The sequence below is a fragment of the Pygocentrus nattereri genome, chromosome 12 (assembly GCF_015220715.1).
Source record: "Pygocentrus nattereri isolate fPygNat1 chromosome 12, fPygNat1.pri, whole genome shotgun sequence".
Lineage (NCBI taxonomy): Eukaryota > Metazoa > Chordata > Actinopteri > Characiformes > Serrasalmidae > Pygocentrus > Pygocentrus nattereri.
Genome location: NC_051222.1, coordinates 19,307,105 through 19,330,290, shown reverse-complemented (window position 1 = coordinate 19,330,290; position 23,186 = coordinate 19,307,105). Strand labels below are relative to the sequence as shown.

Genomic DNA, 23,186 nt, shown 5'->3' with positions numbered 1-23,186 from the left:
GTTTGTTCATTGTATTGCTGCTGCAGTGATGGACTGTCTTGTGATCGAGTTTTGTGTTATTATGTTGTTAGTTCCATTCCTTACAGTCGCAAGTGGATAATAGTGATAACAGTTACTGAATAATTTATGACGGCCACTGAATGAAAAAAGCTGTGTGCTTAATCCCAGACTAAGAATAATCTGTGTCAGGACATCTGTACCTATAAAAACATCATTAATAAATCTATTAAATCTTCTATTTACTATAATATGTGTTTCTTCACTTCTCCTCCAGGATCAGGACTATCAGGGCATTGTGCAGTATGCAGTATCCCTGGTGGATGCTCTCCTCTTTATCCACTACCTGGCCATAGTGCTGCTGGAGCTGAGACAGCTGCAGCCCAGCTTCTCCATCTGCGTCACCCGCTCCACAGACGGAGAGACACGACACTACAACCTGGGACAGCTTAGGTGAGCCGGAGCTCTTTTACTGCTTTTACTGCTCTTTAACTGTTGCTCGCTCTGTAGACCTGGTGTGATTATTATGCAGTCACTTGCCTGTGATTATTTGGTGGTCATTTTCCCCAGTTGTTAGATTTTACAATCAAAGGGTTACATCACTGCCCTCTTCACTCCCAAACATCAAGCTTATGTTTCATCAATCATCAAGCATCAATATTCTGGGGTCAGTAGAATATAAATAATTAGCAGTTGTTAAAATGGCCTTGTTTTATAATGGATATCTCAAAGCATGATTTCTTGGTATGGTAAGCGACACATTTTTAGCAAAGGAATACGTAGGAAACAGTACCATTTCTGGACGTGACTTGGGTAGATGTTGTACTCTGTAAATGAAATAATTCCACAATAGGTTCCTCTATATTAGTTTCAGACTGCATCAGATTTTTCTTGTTAAGATCACTATCAACTTTTCTCCTAGAAACACCGGACCCTGTTACAGGGGATTGGCTTCCAAACTTGTCCCCTTTTCACTGCACATTAGTTTTCATGTCTATGTGTGGTTTCTGACACTGACAGATGTCTTATAGATGGCTACTGTGACTTTTTTAAACTATGGGACAAACTTTTTTCTGCATGTAAATGTGAGCATTCATTAACTGGAATCCACTTAGCTGTATTTTGGCCTTTTTACTTAGTGTTTGGAGCAAGACAATATCAGTACAAAGATTTTATTCAACATTTCACATGTACAGTGCAAATCCAGTTAACTTTCTATGCTCTCTTTGTTATGGAACATGCAGTTTGTCCTTTAAGTACTGATGATGTCCACAATATGCTCAGAAAAACATACTGTGACATAATTTCATGTAATTTATCACAGTAATGATGAGAATCATGTTGTTCACCCCTACTGACAGGCCTATTCCTGACTAGGTCTTCTGAAAATGAAAGTGTGGACAGTACTGAACGTGTTAGTGAGGGGGGCTGCAGAAGCATTGGTGTGATATTCCTTTTTTTTTCTTGTTGACGAATGGTTGGTGTGTGGGTTTGTTGGTTTCCCAGTTTTTTGGCTCATGCTGTAAGTGTCATGTTGACAAAGCGCAGCCATCTTTTGGGAGAGATTCCAAAGCGTGCTGCGAAGTAGAGACGGATGGACTATAGATGATGAGCGGGTAGCTTTTTCGCTCATTAGCTGGTAGTGATGCTGAAATTCAGCATGAAGAGAAGGTGCAGTGTCATGCTGATGCTTGTTAGGATCACAGCGCTAGAACCCCACACTGCAATTCAAGCCAGTGTTGTAGATTTTCCCCCTAGGGGGGCTATTATTGCCAGAATGTTTGCTTTGTGCTCTCTCTCTCTCTCTCTCTCTCTCTCTCTCTCTCTCTCTCTCTCTCTCTCTCTCTCTGTCTCTGTCTCTCCCTATATTATGGTTGCTGTGATTACTCAATTGAACTTGATTACTGTATTTAAAAACAATTACCTTTTCATGAATAGACTGATTAGTTGGTATTTTGCCTGTATATATATTTTAAGGTGGGACACCTTATGGCCTTTTATGTGCATTTTTGGGCACGCAGGGCCACACGTACAATTTTGAATCAATGTTTTCAGTACATTAAGCAAAATTGGTTTCAGACAAGAAAATGCAAATATATATTTAGTGCTGGGGGGGATCTTAGCAACCTAGATAGAGAGAGTAAGGCCGGTAATGCTCTCTTGACCCCCGGGCCACGGATGGCTGTGGCATCATCAATATGATTTTAATATGTCAGTCCTCTGCAATTTAACAGCTTTCATATAGCGAGTAGGACACTAGAAAGCTGTAAATAAAAATTCAGATGTGCCCAGAATGATCCATAAAAAATTCTGAAATGACAGAGAAAGCTGTACAGCAGTGAGAATTTTGTGGTGTGAGAGGTTTTAAAAGGTCCTACATTTGTCTCTCATGTTTCCCGGCTTTCCACCTGAGAAGTTATTTTACCAAAATCAGTCATAATTTATTTTTAAGTGACCGTTTTTAACCTTCCTTTGTCTCCGTCAACAGTTTTTGTTATTGTGCCTTTAAGATATGTAAATATGTAAATGGCCTCTGTTCTGATTGGCTACATTGTATTGTGCCACTTTCAAAAAGCAGTGAAGTTTAAAAAAGACTCCTTAGAACCTCAGTGAGAATGGATAGAGCTAAACTGCTATAAGCAGATTATGCAGATATACATCAGAGTCCTGTTTTTTTGTGACTTTACAAAAACAGTGAATTAGAAGCTGTTTTTGTGTCTTAGTTTACATATGTGGACTGTATAGACGGATGTAAATGGTTATTTTTGAAACTTCATCAGCATGTGCATCAGTGTGTTTTGTTTTAAAAAGCAAAGGGAAACGTAGTTTTCTATGTTAAATGCTTTTTGTACTTTTTGTATAATAAATATCCAGAAATCATTGTATTTCAAAAATGGTTCATGTAAGTAGTTGAAGTATATTATTTAACATTTAATCATTTCTGATTCTCGGAATTCTTGAAATATTGAATAAAACATCTACAAATACGTTTTGGCGCATAATTTATAATGTTTAAAACCACAGTGTATTAGTTGTTATGCCATGTTAACAACTTTTAGTTATTTTATAATAAAACTAGATTTTAAAGATAAAATTGTAGCACTAAATGTGCTTTGATATCACAACACGCACTTGTAATGCACCAGAAATTAAGATTCAGTTTACTAAGGCTGCAGCTAATCACATAAACTTCTGTTTACACACTTAGGCGCAATTAAGCGAAGGGTTTAAAAGGTGCAGCGAAGTAGCGAAGCAATCAACAAGCTCAAGATAATGTAGAAATAGAAGTTCAGTGAGGAAGAGATCTTAATGTTGAAACAGTGTTCTTCCACTGGCAGAAATTCCCTCACAATGTGTTTAAGCCTCCACAGGTGTTTATTTTTATATATATATATATATATTTTTTTTTTTCCATTCTTGTCTTCAAATAAACTTGCTAACTCTACAGCCCAAATGACCCAGATCTCCAAGCATGAGAAGCTTTGGATCTATAAATCTACCCCTAGTCTCTAACGGCGCTAAAATTTTTGCTAATGTTGCTGTTATTTATATAGAAGCCGTCCTGGAGGGCAGAAGAGCCCAGCTTTTTGAGTGGATCCCGTAGAGGGGCGCTACTCCTGGGCTGCACTCTGTCATCATTAGCAGGGCGGTGTGGAGCTCACACTCCTGCGTCTCTGGCTCACTGTCTGCCCTGGCGGCTGCTGTGTTATCATAATTATGCGTCTCCCCGGACCCTCCGGCCTGTTTGTCTTCATTCCTGGGCCTTGATGTCTCTTTCCTCTTTTCTGCTGATCCAAGCTTTGCCTCCTCCCTTGAAATATTAGCTGGAATTAGCTCAACCAAGCATGTTAATCAATACAAGCTATTAGCAGCCCATTAGCATTATCGATTATTGTGCTAATTGGTGACCACTAGTCTATAGGGTAGCTGTCATGAGAGATGAGCACTACATTGAACATTATGAGAGAAATGGAACACTCAGAGAACATCAGTGAAGGTTAGCCATAGTTCAGGGTTGGTTGGTGGTGGTGGGGGGGGGCTGGATCCTGTTTCAGAGGGGCCAACTTGTAAAAAATATGTCACAGAGACATCACTCTTGGTTGAAAAGTAGCCTACTTCACTAACTAATTGTAGCTAAGTTGTTAGAAAGGTCCCCCCTAGAAAGGTGCCTAGTGAGCTAGCGCCAGCTGGCTCTCTTCCTCCGAGGGGTAGTTCTCTGCCTCTCGGTCTTTCTTATCCTGACCCTTCCCCTCCTCCCACTCAGTCAAACATCACACTACACATGGGGGTTCTGGGGGAGGGGGGCCCATGCTACAGTGAGTAGGGCCACCTACCTGGCTCTGCTCGCTGTGATGCGTGATGTCCCACTCCTCCCCTTTTTTCCCCCCTTACAATGACACATTTCATGACACAGTACAGTACACACAGGGCTTTGGGGGGCAGGTGTCACTCAGTGGATGGTGGGTGGCGCTGCTGATGTGACCTCACTTATCTGCTCACTGCTACCTGCCCCTCAATTTTATTTACACATTAGACATTGAGGGCCTTGGGGGGCAGCGTGGCAGTGCGCTGTTATTCAGTACTACATTGCCTCTGTCCCTCCAATTTTAATTGCACTGTAGCTCACACACATTCTTTTCATTTCACACACATATTGAGTGTGTGGGGGGGGGGTGGGCAGGTCCTCTCACACCGGTTTGGTGCACCCTGCCTGGTGGGGAGACCGGCCGGTCATTCGGGGCCGGGGTGGCTGCCTCCCTGGGTTACCGCTGACCCGTGCTGGTGTCCGCCCGCCGATACTGTGAGTCCATGTATGTTCCGTGTGTATGCATGAGTGGGTGACTGGTGTGTGCGAGTGCGGGTGTGGGTGTGTGTGGGTGCATGTGAACATGTGTGTGTGGACAGCTGGGCCTGGGTCTATGACTTGCTGAGCCTGGACATCTGTGGTACATGGTGGTGGGCAGGAGTTACCCCTCCCCACCGCTCCCCGCTGCTTGCCGACTCCGCCCCACACCCGGGGTATGGGTGCCCTGTGGGTCCCTGGGTGCATGACTGGACATCGTGGCGTGGTCCCTGCCCTGCTCCCTTGGCGGTTGTGTCCTGAGGGTGGTTTGGGCCTTTCTGGCATGGGGGGGGGGGGTCCTGCCGGGGGTCGGCCGGTCTCGGGCGCCTGGGCCCTCGGGGGCCGCATGCTCGGCTCATGCTGGGGATGTTGGCCTGCCGGGGGGGGTGGGCTGCTCATTGCCTCTGGCTCTCCGGTCACTTGCCCTTTGTCTGTGGGCGCTCTGTCTGGGGCCTCCATTCTTCGTCCTCTGGGGCGTGCACGCGGTGGCCGTCGGAGCGTGTGGCCTCAGGTCTCCTGAGTTCCTAATGGGCTGTGGATGGTCCGGGTCCCCCGGGTCCTTCCCTATCTGTCTCTGGACCACGGGGGCATGGTTGCGGCTTCTTGCCCTCATTGCTGAGCACATTCCATGACACATGACACGTGAACGCATATACACACATATACACATTGCTGCAAACAGTAGAATTGTGTGTGGTGGGTGGGTGTATATGTATAGAGGCATATGTATAGATATGTAAACATGTGTATGTATGTAGCAGCAAATAGTAGAATTATGTCTGGGTGTATATATGTATATGTATATGTGAATATGTATATGTATGTATATCTGTATAATTGTTTTTTTCCCCTCCCCTTTTTTTTTTTTTTTTTTTTTTTTTTTTTTTTTTTTAACTTACTTATTTATCTATTTATTTTTATTTAGTTGTCTGTTTATTTACTTATTTTATTTGTTTTTTCTCTCTTTTTTATTATTATTATTATTATTTTTTTTTTCTATTTATTTATTTACTTATTTTATTATCATTTTTTTTATTTATAATTTTTATTATTATTTTTTTTTTTTTTTTTTTTTTTTTTTTTCTCTCTCCTCCCTTCTTCTCTTTCTTTCCTGTCCTCTTTTTTATTGCCTGTCAGGCCTGGCCAAACAAATAAAATAAAAACTTTAACAAGAATAGGCTTTAGTAACCTATAGAGCTTTTTCTTGTGAAAACAAATATGTTTGGTACATCAGTACATTCGGATTACCATTCCGATTGCAAAAATGGCCAGATATGACAGGTTAAAAAAAAAAAAAAAAAAAAAAAAAAAAAAAAAAAAGAAAGGTCCCCCCTCATTACCATAATCAGACAGAAAAATGAAAGTTTAAACACAATTTCTACATTAATTGCTACTATATAGTTACTATAGCAGCTGACAGATCATCACAGCAAGTAAAGGGAAATTAACCTGCCAATTAACTTTTACAGTACCTTCTTTTACAGTAACCTTTACTGCAACTTCTACATACAGTATCTACTACACGTAGATGTCCAGGGTGAATTTTTAAAGACTGCGATTTACTCATTTGTGTTTTTTCCATAGTATTCTTGGTCAAATTTACTGTTTACCTACCTCACTAACTAGGCAAGTAGTAGCCTATACTAGGATCTTAAATAACATAATGTAGTTGTAGAGAAAGAACCGCAGACATTGTTTGCACATGGCAACTGGTTGAGCTCCATGAATGAACAGCTATTGGTTGGTGCAAAAGAGGCGTGCCATCTTTTGAGGCTGGATGACGTTGGGGACCGGCTCCCAGCCAAACGAAAGGATAGAAAATATACAAGCTTGTAAACTTTTCAAGTTGGTTTCACTTCGTTTCACTGAAGGTATACCGTATTGCCATGGCAACGTTTACACGGCTGCATTCTGCCATCGGTCTCATACTTTTGTAGTTTTTATGCCAACTCTACAGTAAGGCACGAAACAATGCTTATCTTCAGCTCCTGTCATGTAAACACAGCATGAATACAGCTTATGTACATTCAGCCAAACAAAACCTCAGAAAGAACACAAGCTAATAAGGTGTTTTCACACACACGAGCCTTGAAAGCTTAATTTTGCTGATGGTTTATCAAGGCCTTTAAAACTGCAGCCATACACGGCTAATGGTGGCATGCAGCCATGTAAATGAGAATGAAAGACTTGGGCACCTTTGGTTTCTTCCTCTATTACAAGAGTGCAAGACAAATTACAGTGTGTAACATTTTCATTGCCATCTAAGGCCTTTTTTAAAGGTCAGAAATCAAGAACGTAGCTCAAGCAGGCTGACAGTTCAACTATAATAAGAGCAATAATATGCTAATCGGTGACAGTGTAGATACAGGTGTGCACTGAGCATTGAGAGTAATGGCTAAACTGCTCTCTGCTCAGCAGCGAAGGTCTGCTAAGCGTGCTAACATGACTAATAATCAAGCTAACAGGAACCAAATCTAATGATCAGTCTCTGTGTTAATTTTATCTACTATGTGTCATTTCTTGTAAAATAGTTCAGCCATTCTGAGAGAGCGCCATGCTGAACAACACGCGGAACAAATGTCAGAACTGATCCTTCGATTAGCAGCAAGAGACATCAAGTATGCTAATTGGTGGCAGCTTTCATTTTTGTAAAAACGGGCTATTTATCCTGAGAGATGAATGCTGTATTTAACATGATGAGAGAAATGGAAAAGACAGACTCAAATCAGCAGCAAAAGTCAGCTGTCGCTACTCTGTTCGTTAAGCTTCCAGTGGAGGAGTCGCCCATGAGATGAATCCGTTATATATAATTAGGCCAGATTAGAGCTCCGCACACTGAAGAACTAAAGACAAGAGCAACCACAGCCAGCAGCAACACAATTCAGCAGCAATTAGTTTTCGTTATCTTGATTCGCTCCACTCATAATGTGAATAATTAATCAAAGAGGTTCTAAGGATTCAACATGGAACGGATTTGTTTTTTCAGTCAGAAAGCTTGTGGGTGGGCCGTGGTTATTCCATTAAAGCTTAAGGAATCTTGACTAACATGAATGGTCTCTTATTCACTCATGCCATGAATAAGATGACCAGATTGACCCATTTTATCTCTGTATTCTCTCTCTCTCTCTCTCTGTCTCTCTCTCTCTCTCTCTCTCTCTCTCTCTCTCTCTCTCTCTCTCTCTCTCTCTCTCTCTCTCGCCCTCAGGGTACACATTGCAGCTCCTGTGCTGTGTGTGTAAGTGAATATGTGTTGGTGAAAATAGGAAGCACATGCTCCAGGCACATGCTGTGTTTGTCAGAATTGAGTTAGTGTCCCTTAAAGCATGACACAAGCTTCTGGGTGGGGCATCTGGCATCTTCAAGACACGCTCAGACGTAGCAGTACAAACTGTGAAATCTTGAGGAATCAGCTGTTCTTTTGCACATAAAGGACCATTTCATTTGAATCTATATACCCCCCGTCTATTGCCGTCAATTGCAGCAAACGGTCATTACATGCGTTTCCTTGCAGTTATGAAAGAACTGAAAAACAGTTGACTCGAGGCTCATGAGGCAGTGGCTCAATTCCGTGATTATAAGTGTGAAATGCATGGCGCAGCGGCGTAGCAAGAGTTTCATTTTGGGGACAGAGCTGCCAAGCTTTAAGTCCCAGAGACATCAGTCTATAGTGAGGATAACAGCCACCAGAGAGACGACCACATTACAGCTAAAAACCCTTGCCTTGAACAGGTTGGTGTTAGTTGCTTTTAGAACTGATAGAATACCACAGTGGTTACAACGGCCCTGCCATTTACAGCACTAGCAACAACGCAGCATGTATATGATGAATGGTTAAAGGTTTTAATGTTCTCTTTGCTTTTTCACAGGACCACGTTACTGAATCTAGTTTTCATTACCTTAATCAAGCACCACTGCTTGCTAGCTAGGTAGCCTGTAGAGGCTAAAAAAGCTCAGCTAAGTCGTCATCATGAGCAACAGTGCAGCGAGGCAATTGAGTGTTTACATATTGCCGTTGGGCAAAGTAAACGGCAAAGTGTGCCGTAACTTTTGCACAAATTTTATGTTTTTATTTTTTCCCAATTTGTTAAATTCATCAAATGAACAGTAATTGTGCATTAAAATAAGCGTGTTCTCTGTAGAGGTTGTGATAACTTCGTTTCACTTAGAAAATCTTCCAAATGTCATTTGACTAGCGGCACACAGACGTTTGCATGTTGTGAAGTTTTACTCAGTGGACCAAAAAAAAGCCATTCTTATTTCTTTCACTTACCATAAGGTTTTCATGGTCATGGTTAGCCAGAGATGTGTGTGTTTCTATTAAGTGAGTCTTGAGTAAACATGTGAAAGTACAGAGAAGCATGTCAGAGTTATTCTCCATGGTAACTGACCATCCAGTAAACATGGCAGCAGAAATTTGGTTGAATGGTGCCAGAGTATTCCATTATATACTGTGAAAGGGATGCTATGTGAATTTCCCCGCTGTGGGACTAATAAAGGATTATCTTATCTATCAGCAGCCATGCAGTCTGCTCTCTTGGTTTGTGGGTAAGTGTGTTGCTTTCTGTCTCAGTGTCCTTGAAACAGCTATGTTTAGACTGTTTAGACTCTGGCTGGGACACGGGGCTCATTCTAACAGGCGAATGGTCTCCAATTCAATTCAGTTTAATGGGATTACATCAGTATTTCCTGAACTGTTAGTCATTGTCTCAGTGCTGTCAGATTCCTTTAGGTGTTTACAGTAGATAAGTAGCTGTTTCCATAGAATATACAGAGTTCGTTTCAGTGTCTCTTTCATGCTGCAGTCTGTATTTGTTTATTTGGCCGTGGGGTTTGAAACACCTTTCCATTGGCTTCTGTTATAAGTCTGTTTTGTGAAGTATGTTTAAAGGATCTTTATCTCTTAGAGTTTTAATAGAGAATGTAAGAAGTGTTCAGTTACAGAAGATGCCTCATTCACCCGTTCATTTCTGTGTTGTCACAAATACAGCAGTTTCTCTCTGCCCATTCACATTGAAGCTATAGAGAGTGTTTTATCCTGGATTCCTTTTGAGTGACGTACAATATAGGGCCATCAAACAATCAGAACAGAGGTCATTTACATATATGGGTTGTTTACCCATATATGTAATTGAATACCCATTTTGATCTTATAACTGACTTGGATTTTAGACTAAAATCATTTTGCTTTGAGCAAATCTGTACCTCAGTGATGTTTACTTTATTGAAATAAATGATTAATAAAGCACTTCTTTTTGTCACTAGTCTCTACCGTAACAAACACAGCTGTAAACAGTTGTGCACACATACAATCATAACATTTTTATTAGAACACTTAATTGATGAAAATATGTGCTTCGGTAGTAACAGTCCTTAACGTTACACACTGATTTTCCGACTTGGGGACACATTTACTTCAGAACTATAGGATTTGGCTGCTCACCATGTGGCAATGAGGGACAGGGCTGCAGTCCCTGAAGTCCCTAAAACTCTTTGTGTTCCAGTAGTGAAATGAAAATGTGGGACAGCATTTGAATAAAGGTTTTTTTAATCTTTCAAGTTCACTTACAAAGTTTTTAAAATCTTTTAAAAAGCCCAAAAAAGGCAAATAATGTATGTATTGTTTTCACATTTTAGGGCTTAGGGTTTGGGACAGACCCTCCCAATAGAAAATACTCTATGAATGAAGATTTTGTATATATTTGGGTTATTACTATCTCAGTTAATGCCTTGGGTTTAAATAGACAGAATTCTTGTAAATATCTAAGGTCTGTATATTTAATTCCTTTTAAAACTTTTTACTGTAGCACTGCAGTTTGAACTGATTGAGTTAAAGGGCCATATCAGTCTTAAAGACACCATAACAAACACAGCCTATTTAATTCAAAGGGATAAAGAATGTTTGAAAATGGTCATGAAAACATGAAATATGACTGTTTCTGGTACATATAACCCTGCAGTTTTTGGGGAAAGTGGGGAAAGAAATAAAATCTAGGCTTCTTCAAGTTATTGATCTGATGAATCAATCACTGATATAATTAATATTGGTAGATCCTTTATGGGCACTATATGAAGTGTGTAAAAGATGCGACATGTTCTTGGGGAATTGTTAAAGGTTTACTGAGCAGAAGATGCTGAATCATAGGGCGTTACTCTCTGGACAGTAAAATAAATAACCAAAATGACTGTACTGTGTGCTCTAAGATTTAATCTAGCTGTTGTGTCCGGAGTGAGACAGGAGAGCAAAGCACTGTGTGAATTATTGCGAGAGGCCGCCTCAGAGATTAGCTGTATTTTGACAGTTTGACATTTCTATGTGGTCAGTTCATATGTACCACAGGTTGGTTGTCAGTTAGAGGAGAAAGAGGAATTTTGGAGTAAGATGGATGAAGTGGTAGATGGTGTCCCTAGAGAGGAGAGATTGGTGATTGGTGCAGACTTCAATGGACATGTTGGTGAAGGGAACATAGGGGATGAAGAGGTGCTGGGTATGTATGGTGTGAAAGACAGAAATGCGGAAGGTGAGATGGTTGTAGATTTTGCAGAGAGAATGGAAATGGCTGTGGTGAACACATATTTTCAGAAGAGGGAAGAACACAGGGTGACATACAAGAGTGGAGGGAGGTGCACACAGGTGGATTATATCCTTAGCAGCAGATGGCACCTAAAGGAGATTGGAGATTGTAAAGTGGTGCCAGGGGAAAGTGTAGCAAGGCAGCATAGGGTGGTTGTCTGTAGAATGAGATTAGAAACAAAGAAGAGGAAGAGAGTGAAGACAGAGCCAAAGATTAGATGGTGGAAGCTGAAGGAGGAGGATGGTTGCAGGCAGTTCAGAGAAAAATTGCAACAGGCCCTTGGGGGCAGTGAGGAGCTACCTGAGGACTCTGAAACTACGGCTAAGGTGGTGAGAGAAACTGGCAAGAATGTGTTTGGTGTTTCGTCTGGTCAGAGGAAAGAAGACAAGGCAAGTTGGTGGTGGAATGAGGAAGTCCAGGAGAGTATTCAGAAGAAGAAGACAGCTAAGAAAAAGTGGGATAACCAGAGAGATGAAGGAAGTAGGCAGGAGTACTGTGAGGCTAGTCGCATAGCGAAAAGAATGGTGGCAAAGGCAAAGGCTCAGGCCTATGATGAGCTGTATGAGAGGCTGGACAGTAAAGAAGGAGTAAACTGGAGAGGAGAGGAATGAAGGTCAGTAGAGATAAGACGGAATACATGTGTGTGAATGAGAGGGAGGCAGGTGGAAAGGTGAAGATGCAAGGAGTAGAGGTCGTAAAGGTGGATGACTTCAAATATCTTGGGTCAATCATCCAGAGCAATGGACAGTGTAGAAAAGAGGTGAAGAAGAGGGTGCAGGCAGGATGGAGTGGGTGGAGACGGGTGTCAGGGCTGATGTGTGACAGAAGGATAGCAGCAAGAGTGAAAGGGAAGGTTTACAAGACAGTAGTGCGTCCTGCTATGATGTATGGTTTGGAGACTGTGGCTCTGTCTAAAAGACAGGAGGCTGAGCTGGAGGTGGTGGAGATGAAGATACTGAGATTTTCGTTGGGAGTGACAAGGCTGGACAAGATTAGAAATGAGCAGATCAGAGGGACAGTGAAGGTGGAGCGGTTTGGAGATAAAGCCAGAGAGGCCAGGTTGAGATGGTTTGGACATGTGTTGAGGAGGAATAGTGGATATATTGGGCAAAGAATGTTGGAGATGGAGCTGCCGGGTAGAAGGAGAAGAGGTAGACCTCAGAGAAGGTTTATGGATGTAGTAAAGGTGGACATGGAGATGGTTGGTGTGAAAGTAGAGGAGGCAGTGGATAGGGCAAGATGGAGGCAGATGATCCGCTGTGGCGACCCCTAAAGGGAGCAGCCGAAAGAAGAAGAAGACATTTCCCTGCCCTTCATTTTGTTTCTTTTAGCTCTGCCAGTTCCCCAGAAGCCTGCTGTTACTGAGATCTAGAAATGTTTCAAGGAATATTTCTCCTCATAATGGTAGCATTGCTAATGGCGATTCAGAAGCAACTGGGGAAAATTCTGCAAATGAGTTTGTGCTAACTCGTCTCGCTAGCTTTCGTTCATTATTAACCATGGATGTGTTGTTCTGAGTGAATCTTTTAGATCTTGGGCTCCAACACTCACTCATTCTCTTCTTTTTTCCTCCCTCCCTTCCAGTATCCAGAGGGCAGCTATAGCCATATTGGAGAACTACTACAGAGATTTCCCTGTACACAACCCAGCATTACTTACGGCCTCCAAGTCTCGTGCAGCCAAACACCTGGCCGGACTCAAGGTCTACAATGTAGATGGTGAGTGAACAAACCCTCTTATGTTTAGGTAGAGACTCCTTATTAAGATAATCTACATATTCTGAAAATAGTAGTGTATACAGCTTTGCCCCGAACCCCAGGTGTAGTTTATCAGCCAAGGCGTGTTTGGTGTCTGAAGTTTGCTTCTTTAGTTTTGTCCTGTATATGCAAGGTTAATGGAGAAACAATGCAAGCTTATACGCGAGGGATTAGCGTCATACATGCCACATGCCTTAATTGTGCCCAATTTAAGTAATCTCAAACGGATTCTCTGTGTGATGTACTGTGGTCTATAAAAATATAGTGTTTAATGGTTGTGTCTTCCATTACTGGTTAATATGGCTGCAGCTATTGAATAATTACATTTTCAAACATTCAATCAAATATTATTTTAAATATTCAAGAATCCTGTAAGACTAAGAAAACCTAAAGATACGTGTTTCACTTTAATGACTAAATAAAAAAAAATACAGGTTGTTATTTCTGGAGAGATTTGCTGAATCATGTCACTTATGACCTGTGCAGGAGAGCCGAGGAAACGGCGTCTCTGTAACTGCATTGTCTTAAACAGTGTAAACTGCAGGAGGATTGGATTTGTATGGTTTTTAACTCGAGTTGTTTTCCGTTGTTTTCTCAAATTATTTAAGTCATCACAACATAACAAATGTTGTTTTCTTGAAAACTGAAGATATTTGCCATCATCACAACAAAACAAATGTTATCTTGATAAAAGAATGTTTGTCGAGATATGAATGATATCAATAATTCAAGATCTCCAGAAAACAGCTTATGTTTTGTCTTCATGAGATAATAAAAAATAAATGAAAATAACTTTATCATAGGGGAAAAAACAACAAACAAAAGCTGCTGGAAAAACGCTTTATAGCTGAGTACATGAACTGAACTGTCAGACTCGGTCCACTATCCAGCAAGAAGAAAAGCGGTGCACAGCTGGCTAGCTAGCAGGAAAAGCACTTAGACTGAACCAGTCAACTAAAACAGACACTGGGCCTCATTCACAAACTGTTCTTAAGAGAAAATGTATTTTTAAGTTCCACTTATGCAGTTTTCATAAAGATCCTGACATTCATCAATGTTTTCTTATTTGGGATTTATTCTTGGGTAAGAACACCATCTACACACACTCGAGCACAAACGTGCCAACAGTTCTGTGGATTAAGAACACGTCATGAATCTGACAGACTTTTTCTTAGGATCTCTCTCGAGAACAGATTTAAGAAAAAACTTTGGAAGATATTAGTGGATGAGGCCCAATATCACCTCAAAGAAAAGCTTCAATAGTACAGATGGTTCTAAACATCGACAGTCTTTCTTCTGATCACTGCTGAGATATCATAACTGTCATGACTTAAAGAACCATAAAGAATGAATTGACTGATTTGAAAAAAGGCCATGCTTAGCTCACTGTTTTTACCTGGCATGCAGGCAGATTACCTTGCTATGTTTAGATGCACTGCTAATGCACCGTACTGGTGACTCAATAGCATTTAGTTTCATAGACAAAACTTTGTGTTCTGTCGCACTGATGAAATCGATGCACTGAAGCGCACATGCTTTCATAAACACGAGTGAATTCATCAGTTTATCTTATTTCTTCGAATATTTACTGCAGCCCTGCTTGGTTAGCCTTGTTAGCAAAATTAGCTTCATATCTCCAGTAGAAAACTAAAGAAGCAAACCTCAGACGCCCAACATATCTTGGCTGATATACTGCATTTGAAGTAATCACTAAAAATACCTTTTCTGCCCTTTTTACCTTTTACTAAACTGGACCTTTCAGATGATAAACTTTATGCTAGCACATGCCTTTTCACCTTACACTAATCTCATTAGTTTTACTAAAATATTAATAACAGAAGTGTCTGGCCTCGCTCCTGGAGATCTCTCCTCATTTCCAACCCCAAACTAACACATCATTCAGCTTATCTGGAGCTTCTCAGGATTAGAGCCTGGCATGTTTGTTCTAGGATTTGCACCGAATCTGCTGAAACAAAGATCTCCATGGGTAAAGCTTGACATCCCTCATTTACAGCATATCATTGCATGTTGTTTCCTGTACAGTTCTGTTGTTGAGATTTGCCTATGTACCATTTCTTGTTTGTTGTGTCCCTGCTTCTGAAAGACGTCTTTAAAGCTAAGCTGAAAGCTTACCTTTTGGATAGTAAGTGAAATATTAAACTATGTTGGCACATTCCTCACTGCTGAACACTCTGCTTCTTGTTAAAACAAAGTTGGAAGTCAGTAATCCACCTCACAAACCCTCCCAGGAATGACACCTCACAGGAATGCGCTAGGGCTGGGCGATATGGACAGAAATCCTATTCTGATATATATATTTTCACTCGATATTGATAACTTTTGGTATTTATGAGATGCATTTCCTAATCCTCAACTTTAAGTTTGAATAGTAATTTGAGCTCTAAAGAAGCAACATTTTTACAAAAAAAAAAGCATCATGAGTGTCACACATAAAAAATTATTCAGTCATTTAGCAGATCAGTATGAGCTTTGTGTGGTAGCAACATGTTTGTGTCATTAATTTTTCTATTTCTATTTTAAAGTTTTGTGCCCTAATTATCTTCACCACCGCTTTTTTGTTTTTCCTTTTTTTTTTTTTTTGCTTTTTGTAACTAGAAAAAATGAGTTTGTATAAATTTTAAATATTGAATCTTTTTCCTTTAATGTTTTTCATGTCAGCTCTAATGAAGTGAACCAGAACAACAAAATGACACAAGTAAAAAAGAAAACAAATCTCAGTGGTTGTCAGGGTATTGTGGTAATTAGATAAAATTGCAAAACAATAATTAGCATTAAAATATTTATTCCAATAACAGAATCCAGATTGTGAATTGAAACATTGCAAAAAAGTTTTAGTTCAGGTGAGGGTTTTTTTTTTTTTTCAATTATTCCAAAATGTGCTTGTTTTTCCAAAAAAAGAAAATAAGTTTTAAGCATTTAACTTTTTTTAAGCTGGCTTCCAATATTTGTCATGTTCTTGAGAAAAACTCAGTTTCCTCAAAGTCAAGAACTTTTTAACTGCACCTGATTTCAGCACTAATAATATTTTGATGTCTAACTCTCCTGTCTTGATTTGTGTTGCTGCAAGTGAATGGCTAGACTTCTTCACCCTCTCAGTTTACTGAGTAAAATGCACAGTTGTAAAAACAGCTGTTGTTAGGATTTCAGGCTTTTACTAAGAATACTGGGTTAAGGAAAATTTTATATCATAAATATGTCAGAATGTATGATTTTATTAATTATTACTATTGTTTTATCGCCCAGACCTACTTCCACCATAGTTGCTTGATTGCATCTGGTTTTTGTTCATTCAAGGGGTCTTTAAAAACTGTGACTTTGCACTTTTCTAGACATTTCTAGAAATGCAGCATGCTCTCCCACTGGCTGAATCTCCAAAAACATTCCTAATGCAGAATTCATACAATCACTGTCCAGAGGCCTGATATCCTCTGCCTGTTGCATGAGTCACTTTGAATTGGATCAGTTGAACAGCTCACACAGGAAGAACTCCTTATGAAATTGGTCGTCCTGCTTCTAAAATCTTATTGTGACCTGAGTCACCTTCAGAGCTGATGAATGATAGAGATACTGTTAATGTGGCAGTGTATTAAAACTACAGGTCTCTAATGTCATGTCATCTTTCTTTCATAGGCTTATAGCCATATTAGAATATAAGAAATATTCTCTATGGGGTCAAAATGAAGGGTGTTTTTGAAAACCACTGCTATCTTGTCCTGTGGTAAACAAAAACATTCTAATCCTCTGAATTATGAGGTTGTTGAACATTGCTACCTGCCAGCTAACATGCTGAATTGAGGCTGCTTTACATTGTGAAACTTTCAGGCAGCTAGTTGCATGTTTTGAGTTGCATGCAACACAATTTCACAGTTACATGAACGCATTTAAAAAGCAGTACATATCTTGCAGACAACTCCGCTAAATATGTTCTGTGTATCTTAAGCCTTAACTTAATATTAAAGTGTGTGTTATTGCTGCAAGTCATTTGATGTCTTGGTCATCTGGTTCTGAAAGCACTGCAAATTTATCAAGAGCAGCATCTTAATCTCCCTTTCTGTAATAATTTTCATCTTTTGGATCTCAAAGAAATTAGTGTGTGTGTCAAGAAAGAGACGATGAAATGAAAGAGAAGAGAAAATGAACAGAGTTACATAAATCACAATTACATCATGGGTCAGGAAGCTGACAGGGTCTCATTTCAGCTGTCCAGTAAACCATCTTCTGTTTTATTTTCTTGTCTATTGATCCAGTGAAATCGAGCGTTTGAGATGGTGTGGTTTGATATAATCACGTGGTGCGTCATTGGTGAGCATGAAACTAAATTGCATTTGAGTCGCGTAACGCGGCGTTTTTCTAAAACGCCATTCATTTTTATCACAAAGAAAAACAGACTAATGCTGTATCGTTCCTACCATGGGGGTGACACACAACCTCAGAGGCCTATATTGCTGTTCATGGAACAATCTTTGTCTATTATGCTGCTTGAAAACCAACTACTGTTAAACTACATTGCACATAGGAAGAATTGTGTATTGCATTTATTATTAATAACACATTAAAGTATTTGATCATTTCTTTATCTTGTTTTATATTTTCATCAGTTTATAAAAGCAATAAGCCATTTGAGGCCATGTGTTGACCATGACTCTGCTTTTTGAGGCTTCTTGTGTTATTAGATGCAGCATGCAGCATTAGATGATGTCCTTAAGGAGCTCATGAACTCACTGCACATATGGGAGGGGGTGCAGTAAGGCGATCATACATGTGCACTGAATAATTTAGCATTCAAGAGCTGTGTGGCTTTTTTTTTTTCCTGAGAAAATAATTTTTCTTTTTTTTCTGAAGATTTCACGTTCCTCTCATACTGAGTTTAAATGTCTCCCCTTTGGTAGCACATGGGACTAAGCTGAAGGCATGAATTATTCTTCTGTAAGAATGTTCCTATTTAGTATTTCTGGCAGATTTTACCTTTTTTTTTTCCTTTTTTGCTGATTTGACATTCTGCTCAGTATCTCTCCTATGACCTCATGTGTCTCGTCCTCTCTTTCATACTAAGAAAAGTACTTTGAATGAGTCCCTCATTCATACTTTTTCAGACAGTCTTCAACTTGACGTCTATTCAGATGGTTTCCCCTGTTGTTTTTCAGATTTAACAAGCCAGTGACTCCACGCAGTGCTTTTTTTCTTATAAAATGGCCCTTTGAGGGAAAGTGAGGTAAACCCAGTGATTTCTGATGCCTCTGGAACTGAAGTGGAATGCTGAAGAGGGCGGTATCTCTGCGGTTTCAAATCCTGATGCTTTGTAGGATGGCTGCAGGCGTCCCCAGCCACCTGACGGCTTTTGTCTGCTTCTTCTCATAGACTCTTTCACTCTCTCTCTCTCTCTCTCTCTCTCTCTCTCTCTCTCTTTCTTTCTTTCTTTCTTTCTTTCTCTCTCTCTCTTTCTTTCTTTCTCTCTCTCTCTCTCTTTCTTTCTTTCTTTCTTTCTCTCTCTCTCTCTCTCTCTCTCTCTCTCTCTCTCTCACTCTCTCTCTCACTGACTGAGCGAGACAGCAGTAGTGTTGGATCAATAGTCTTTGCACTCTGATGTTTCAGCTCCAAAGCCGGCCCAGGGGAAGCAGACATCCTCTGCCTGAAGAAAAGTGTCTCTCTCTCTCTCTCTCTCTCTCTCTCTCTCTCGAAGAGTTCTCACTGGCCAAAATGAAAAATGTATTCATAGCTGCTGTAGACACACTTACTCCCCTCTTACAGTGTTGTCATGCAGTATTCTGTAGAGTGATATTTTCTGGACTAGGACTCACCTTATTGTAAGTCAGTATAATGAGATTTTACTGTAGGTCATTTTGAACTTTTCTGTTGATCCATCCGTCATTAAGTGTTCACACAGTGCACAGAGCGGGTGTTTTCAAATGGTGTAAAAATGACAAAAAGCCCAAAAAAGTGATGTTAGGAGGTTTTGGTATGACTGTGACGGCAATTGCACAAGTCATGAAAGAACCATGACTTTTTCAGTTTTATCTCAGGAAAATAGTAGCTGTGTCCCAATCCTGGAGCTGCATCCTTCAAAGGATGAGGTCTGCGAAGACGTGTCCTTTGAAGGATGCGTATACCTGCGCGGGATGAACATTTTTAAAGAAATAAAAATATTTAAAAAACAAAACAGTGAAAACAAATTTAAAAGTTTTTTAGTATTGTTTTCACAATCTGAACTACGGATAAAGTCTGGGATAGCCACCTCCCAAAACATAGTACCTTATAAATGATGTTATAAATGAGGTTTTTCTGTTTTCAACATAATTTGAAAACACCTGTTACCCTTTACATTGTGTGTAAATTTCATGTTGGATGCACTAAAAGAAGCAACCCAAAATAACTCACGCCTCATTCTGTTTTTACTGCCCATTCTCTAACACACCTGACCTCAGCTCATGAAGAGTCTGGTAAAAAGCTGACAAGTTGAATCAGAACGGGGGTATCAGTGCAAGGAAAGCACAGAGAGGCCACTATTAATCCTAGTCAGCTATTGCATTCTCTTAAGAAACTGAACCGCCTCATGTCTGGAGTCGAGTAATTAAACGAATCCTGGGCCCAGCTCGTCCATCACTTATTCACGATGCCCGACCCTCTTTTAACATACATTAACATCAGCTTCAGGAAGCCACAGACCTTGCTGCATATTAATGGAGCCTTAATCAGCATGCACGAAACAATATCTTTGATGTTGGAGAGGATGTTTATGAAGACGGACACTTGGCACCGCCTCAAGACACTAGGTACCAGGGAGAAATGGAATTTGAATAGCTGAATATTAATGACTCGTGTGGGCGAGGGAAGGAACTTGGGGAAAGTATTTTAGACTTTCAGATTTGCAGGTTGTTTCGTCATGAATGCTTGTATTTAGGAGAAGGTGGTTCTAGAATGAATTTGCTGGGCTTGTTGGGACTTTTTTGTTGCTGCTCATTGCCTACACTTGTCTGTAAAGCGCAACTTCAGCTTATTCACATTCAGGGAAATGCCTGCAACAACACTTGTATGCAGTTAGGGCCTAATGCTCTGTATCTACTTTCTCTTGTTCACTGATCAAACAAAGGCAGAATAGGACAAGTTTAGATGTTGCACCCCCACCCCCAGTGGTGTAACCCACTGAAGCCTGTTCCAGATGTTTACGCTCGCACAACAGAGGAGAAAGTGTGCTACATCAGCCTCCGCCAGTGGTCAGCATGATATTTTTGCATTGGGCACAACTTCAACCACCCCAGTCGACAAAGGACTTTTTTTTTTTTTCATGCAGTGCTCTCTTAAAAAAGGTTCTTTAGGGGTTCTTTAATAAAGAAAATGGTTCTGTAAAGAACCATATGTATATCACATCTTGCTTGATTAAAGGGTTCTTTGCATCATGAAAAAGTTCTTCAGATTGATACAGAATGTGCTGTAGATGGTTCTATATAAAACCTTTTTGAAAAGGTTCCGCTTCTATAACAAGCCAAAGAAACTCTTTTTTGTATATAGAACCACATTTACTAAGTGTGTACTGTGTAAAAGTAAAACACCACCAACAAAACAGCAGAAACACATATTTACCAGAAAACTGCACAGAAGCCCTAACAACTAAATATAATACCAAATTATTCAAACGTCCATCTTGGCTTTATTACACTGAGACTGACTTTCAGTTTTTTAAAGAAATCTGCAGGGGTATTTTTACACACCTCAAATGTTCAGTCGTAGGGTGGCCAATCCATTGTTCTGAGAACAATAGCCGCTTCTTTATTTCTTCTTTTTAGTCTATTCCCTTTTCTCAATAACGTCTGTTTGACACCTACACATCCTTTTAGACTGATAGTGTTGAGATGTCTTCTCACAGTGGAAGGATGGACAGAAACACCTGAGGATTCTTTCAGATTTGAAGCAGGTGTAGCTCTTGATTTTCTCCTCTCTCTCAAAGACAAAGGCTTTAAGTACCATGTATCTGATGGTGACAGATTTGGTGGTCTAGCAGGTCTTGCATGGTTGTTAGGAGTCCCACTTTATCTGCATCTTTTAATGAAGGTTTTTTGTGAGCCTTCCATTCTAATGTTTATAAGGCTATGGTGGTAAAGTTCTTCATTGTATCTGGCCTAATTGCATGTTACCTTTATATGCCACTATTTGACTTCTGGTTAAGGCCGCTGTAACTTAATGACTGTTTAGTAACTAAATGTACAAAATTGCTAAGGCTTCATTCTCACAGCTTTCAAGAACACCGCAAATGTAGAGATGTATTACCTTGCTGTGAAAAGTCTTAGATTCCTTAACTTGTTTTTAGTTGAAATGTGAATTGAATATTTGTTAATTTTATGATAATCAACATGATGAGCATATGTTGCAGACACCAAAGTGTCCTCATGCGCATAATTGTAAAGCATTGTCCTAGGCAGTGGACTCTTGTGGCTCATTTTGGTGTTACCCTGTGTTCAGGTCCTGGAGGCAATAATGCAGCAGCAAGTATTGCCCAGTCGCAGTCCCGCGCCATGATCGCTGCTGCCGCCCGTCGACGGGACTCCAGCCACAACGAGCTTTACTATGAGGAGGCAGAGCATGAGAGGCGCGTCCGAAAACGCAAAGCCAGGTGAGAGAGCTAGATGCTGCAGGAGTTGGGCAGTAATTAAATGCAGATTCATTTAAATTCAGAGAGCCAGTTGTTAGGAAAATAAACCAGCCCGTGGGAATTTATTGAAGGTTAAAAGATGGTTTAGAAAGGAATTTCATTAAGGCGGTAGAGCAGGCAGATAAATGCAGACAAATGGATTAAACAAACAATTGTCATTGCAGATACCTCACTAATCTCACTAATTAGATGTATAAATAAAAGGTGATTAAAAATGCTAATAGACTGTGATAGGAACTTCTAACTTTGTCTAATTCTTTGTTTTTCTAATTAATATAATATGAGCAGGGAAACCTGATCATCTTCGATAAATAAGGTCTAGGCTCTATTTCCTGATCATCTGAGTAAGCAGACCCACTGCAAAGAAACCAGCCCTCCCATTAAGGGCCTCATGTTTCAAATGTAATCCAGTCATTTCAGTGTAACAAATGAAAAAAAAAACACAAAGCCATGACACGGCAGAATTTGGTGAACATCATCCTCATGTATACTGCATGGAACCAAGTGGCTTTCTTCAGATCCATAGCAGTGATGTCAGATATCCAGACAGACATCATGTCTGAGACTTTAAGAGATGGTCATTGCGGGTGGGTCAGGTGATTACAAGATATTTTAAAGAAACCTTCATGTACAGTTACATTACATCCCATTTATCCATTTAAGCAGATGCTTTCTGTCTAAAGTAGCTTACAAATGAGTCAAGTACAATCCAAGCATACAGCTATGACTATGAACGTGCCCATAATTACCTAAACTTTTCATGATATTGTATTACGTAAATAAACAGTATGTGTTTTAGATTATATCTGTATATAAAAGTAATGTTATTGTTATTTCTAGTAATGTGTTTGTGCGTTTACATTTCGTGCAAAAAAAAAAAAAAAACTTTCCTGAAGGCTCTTTGTATAATGACACTTAAGGCAGGCTTCTTTAATTTCTGGAATCGTGTTTTTTTTATGTTTGTTTTTTTTTTTAAACAATCCTAATGAGTGTGTTTTGGATTTTTGTGTTTTCGGGCTGTGTAGTAAAGCCTCTAGTACAGTGTCTGAAAGGATAGCACTGCAGCTTTTAGCATGAGTTGTGAAGGTGCTCAGAACAGTAATACACTAAAACAGCTGTATAAACATCAAATAAAGCATGGCATCACAATACGACAGTGTAATGGAAGCCTATAAGCTTATGAAACCAGAGCTGCTATGCATATCTAAAAATTCTGTGGTGTAATTTTGATTACAAATGCAGCAATGCTGTGTCAAAGTGTCCAAAATAACACCATTGTGTCTGTTAAATATTTCAATAGTTTTCATTATTGTAGTAAGAGCCAACTTTGACTGAACCTTGACAAGACTGTG

At 39.9% G+C, this 23,186-nt stretch overlaps 1 protein-coding gene across 3 annotated transcripts in view; it reads left to right on the top strand.

Moving 5' to 3' along the window:
• The window catches only part of LOC108434663 (vang-like protein 1), an 80,652-nt gene that overhangs the window by 55,008 nt on the left and 2,458 nt on the right, over positions 1-23,186 (top strand). For all 3 annotated transcript variants that reach the window (XM_017709980.2, XM_037543206.1, XM_017709981.2), the window contains exons 5-7: positions 275-450; positions 12,997-13,130; positions 21,645-21,795. In XM_017709980.2, coding sequence (XP_017565469.1) covers positions 275-450; positions 12,997-13,130; positions 21,645-21,795 — 461 coding nt within the window. The remainder of the gene's footprint in view (positions 1-274; positions 451-12,996; positions 13,131-21,644; positions 21,796-23,186) is intronic.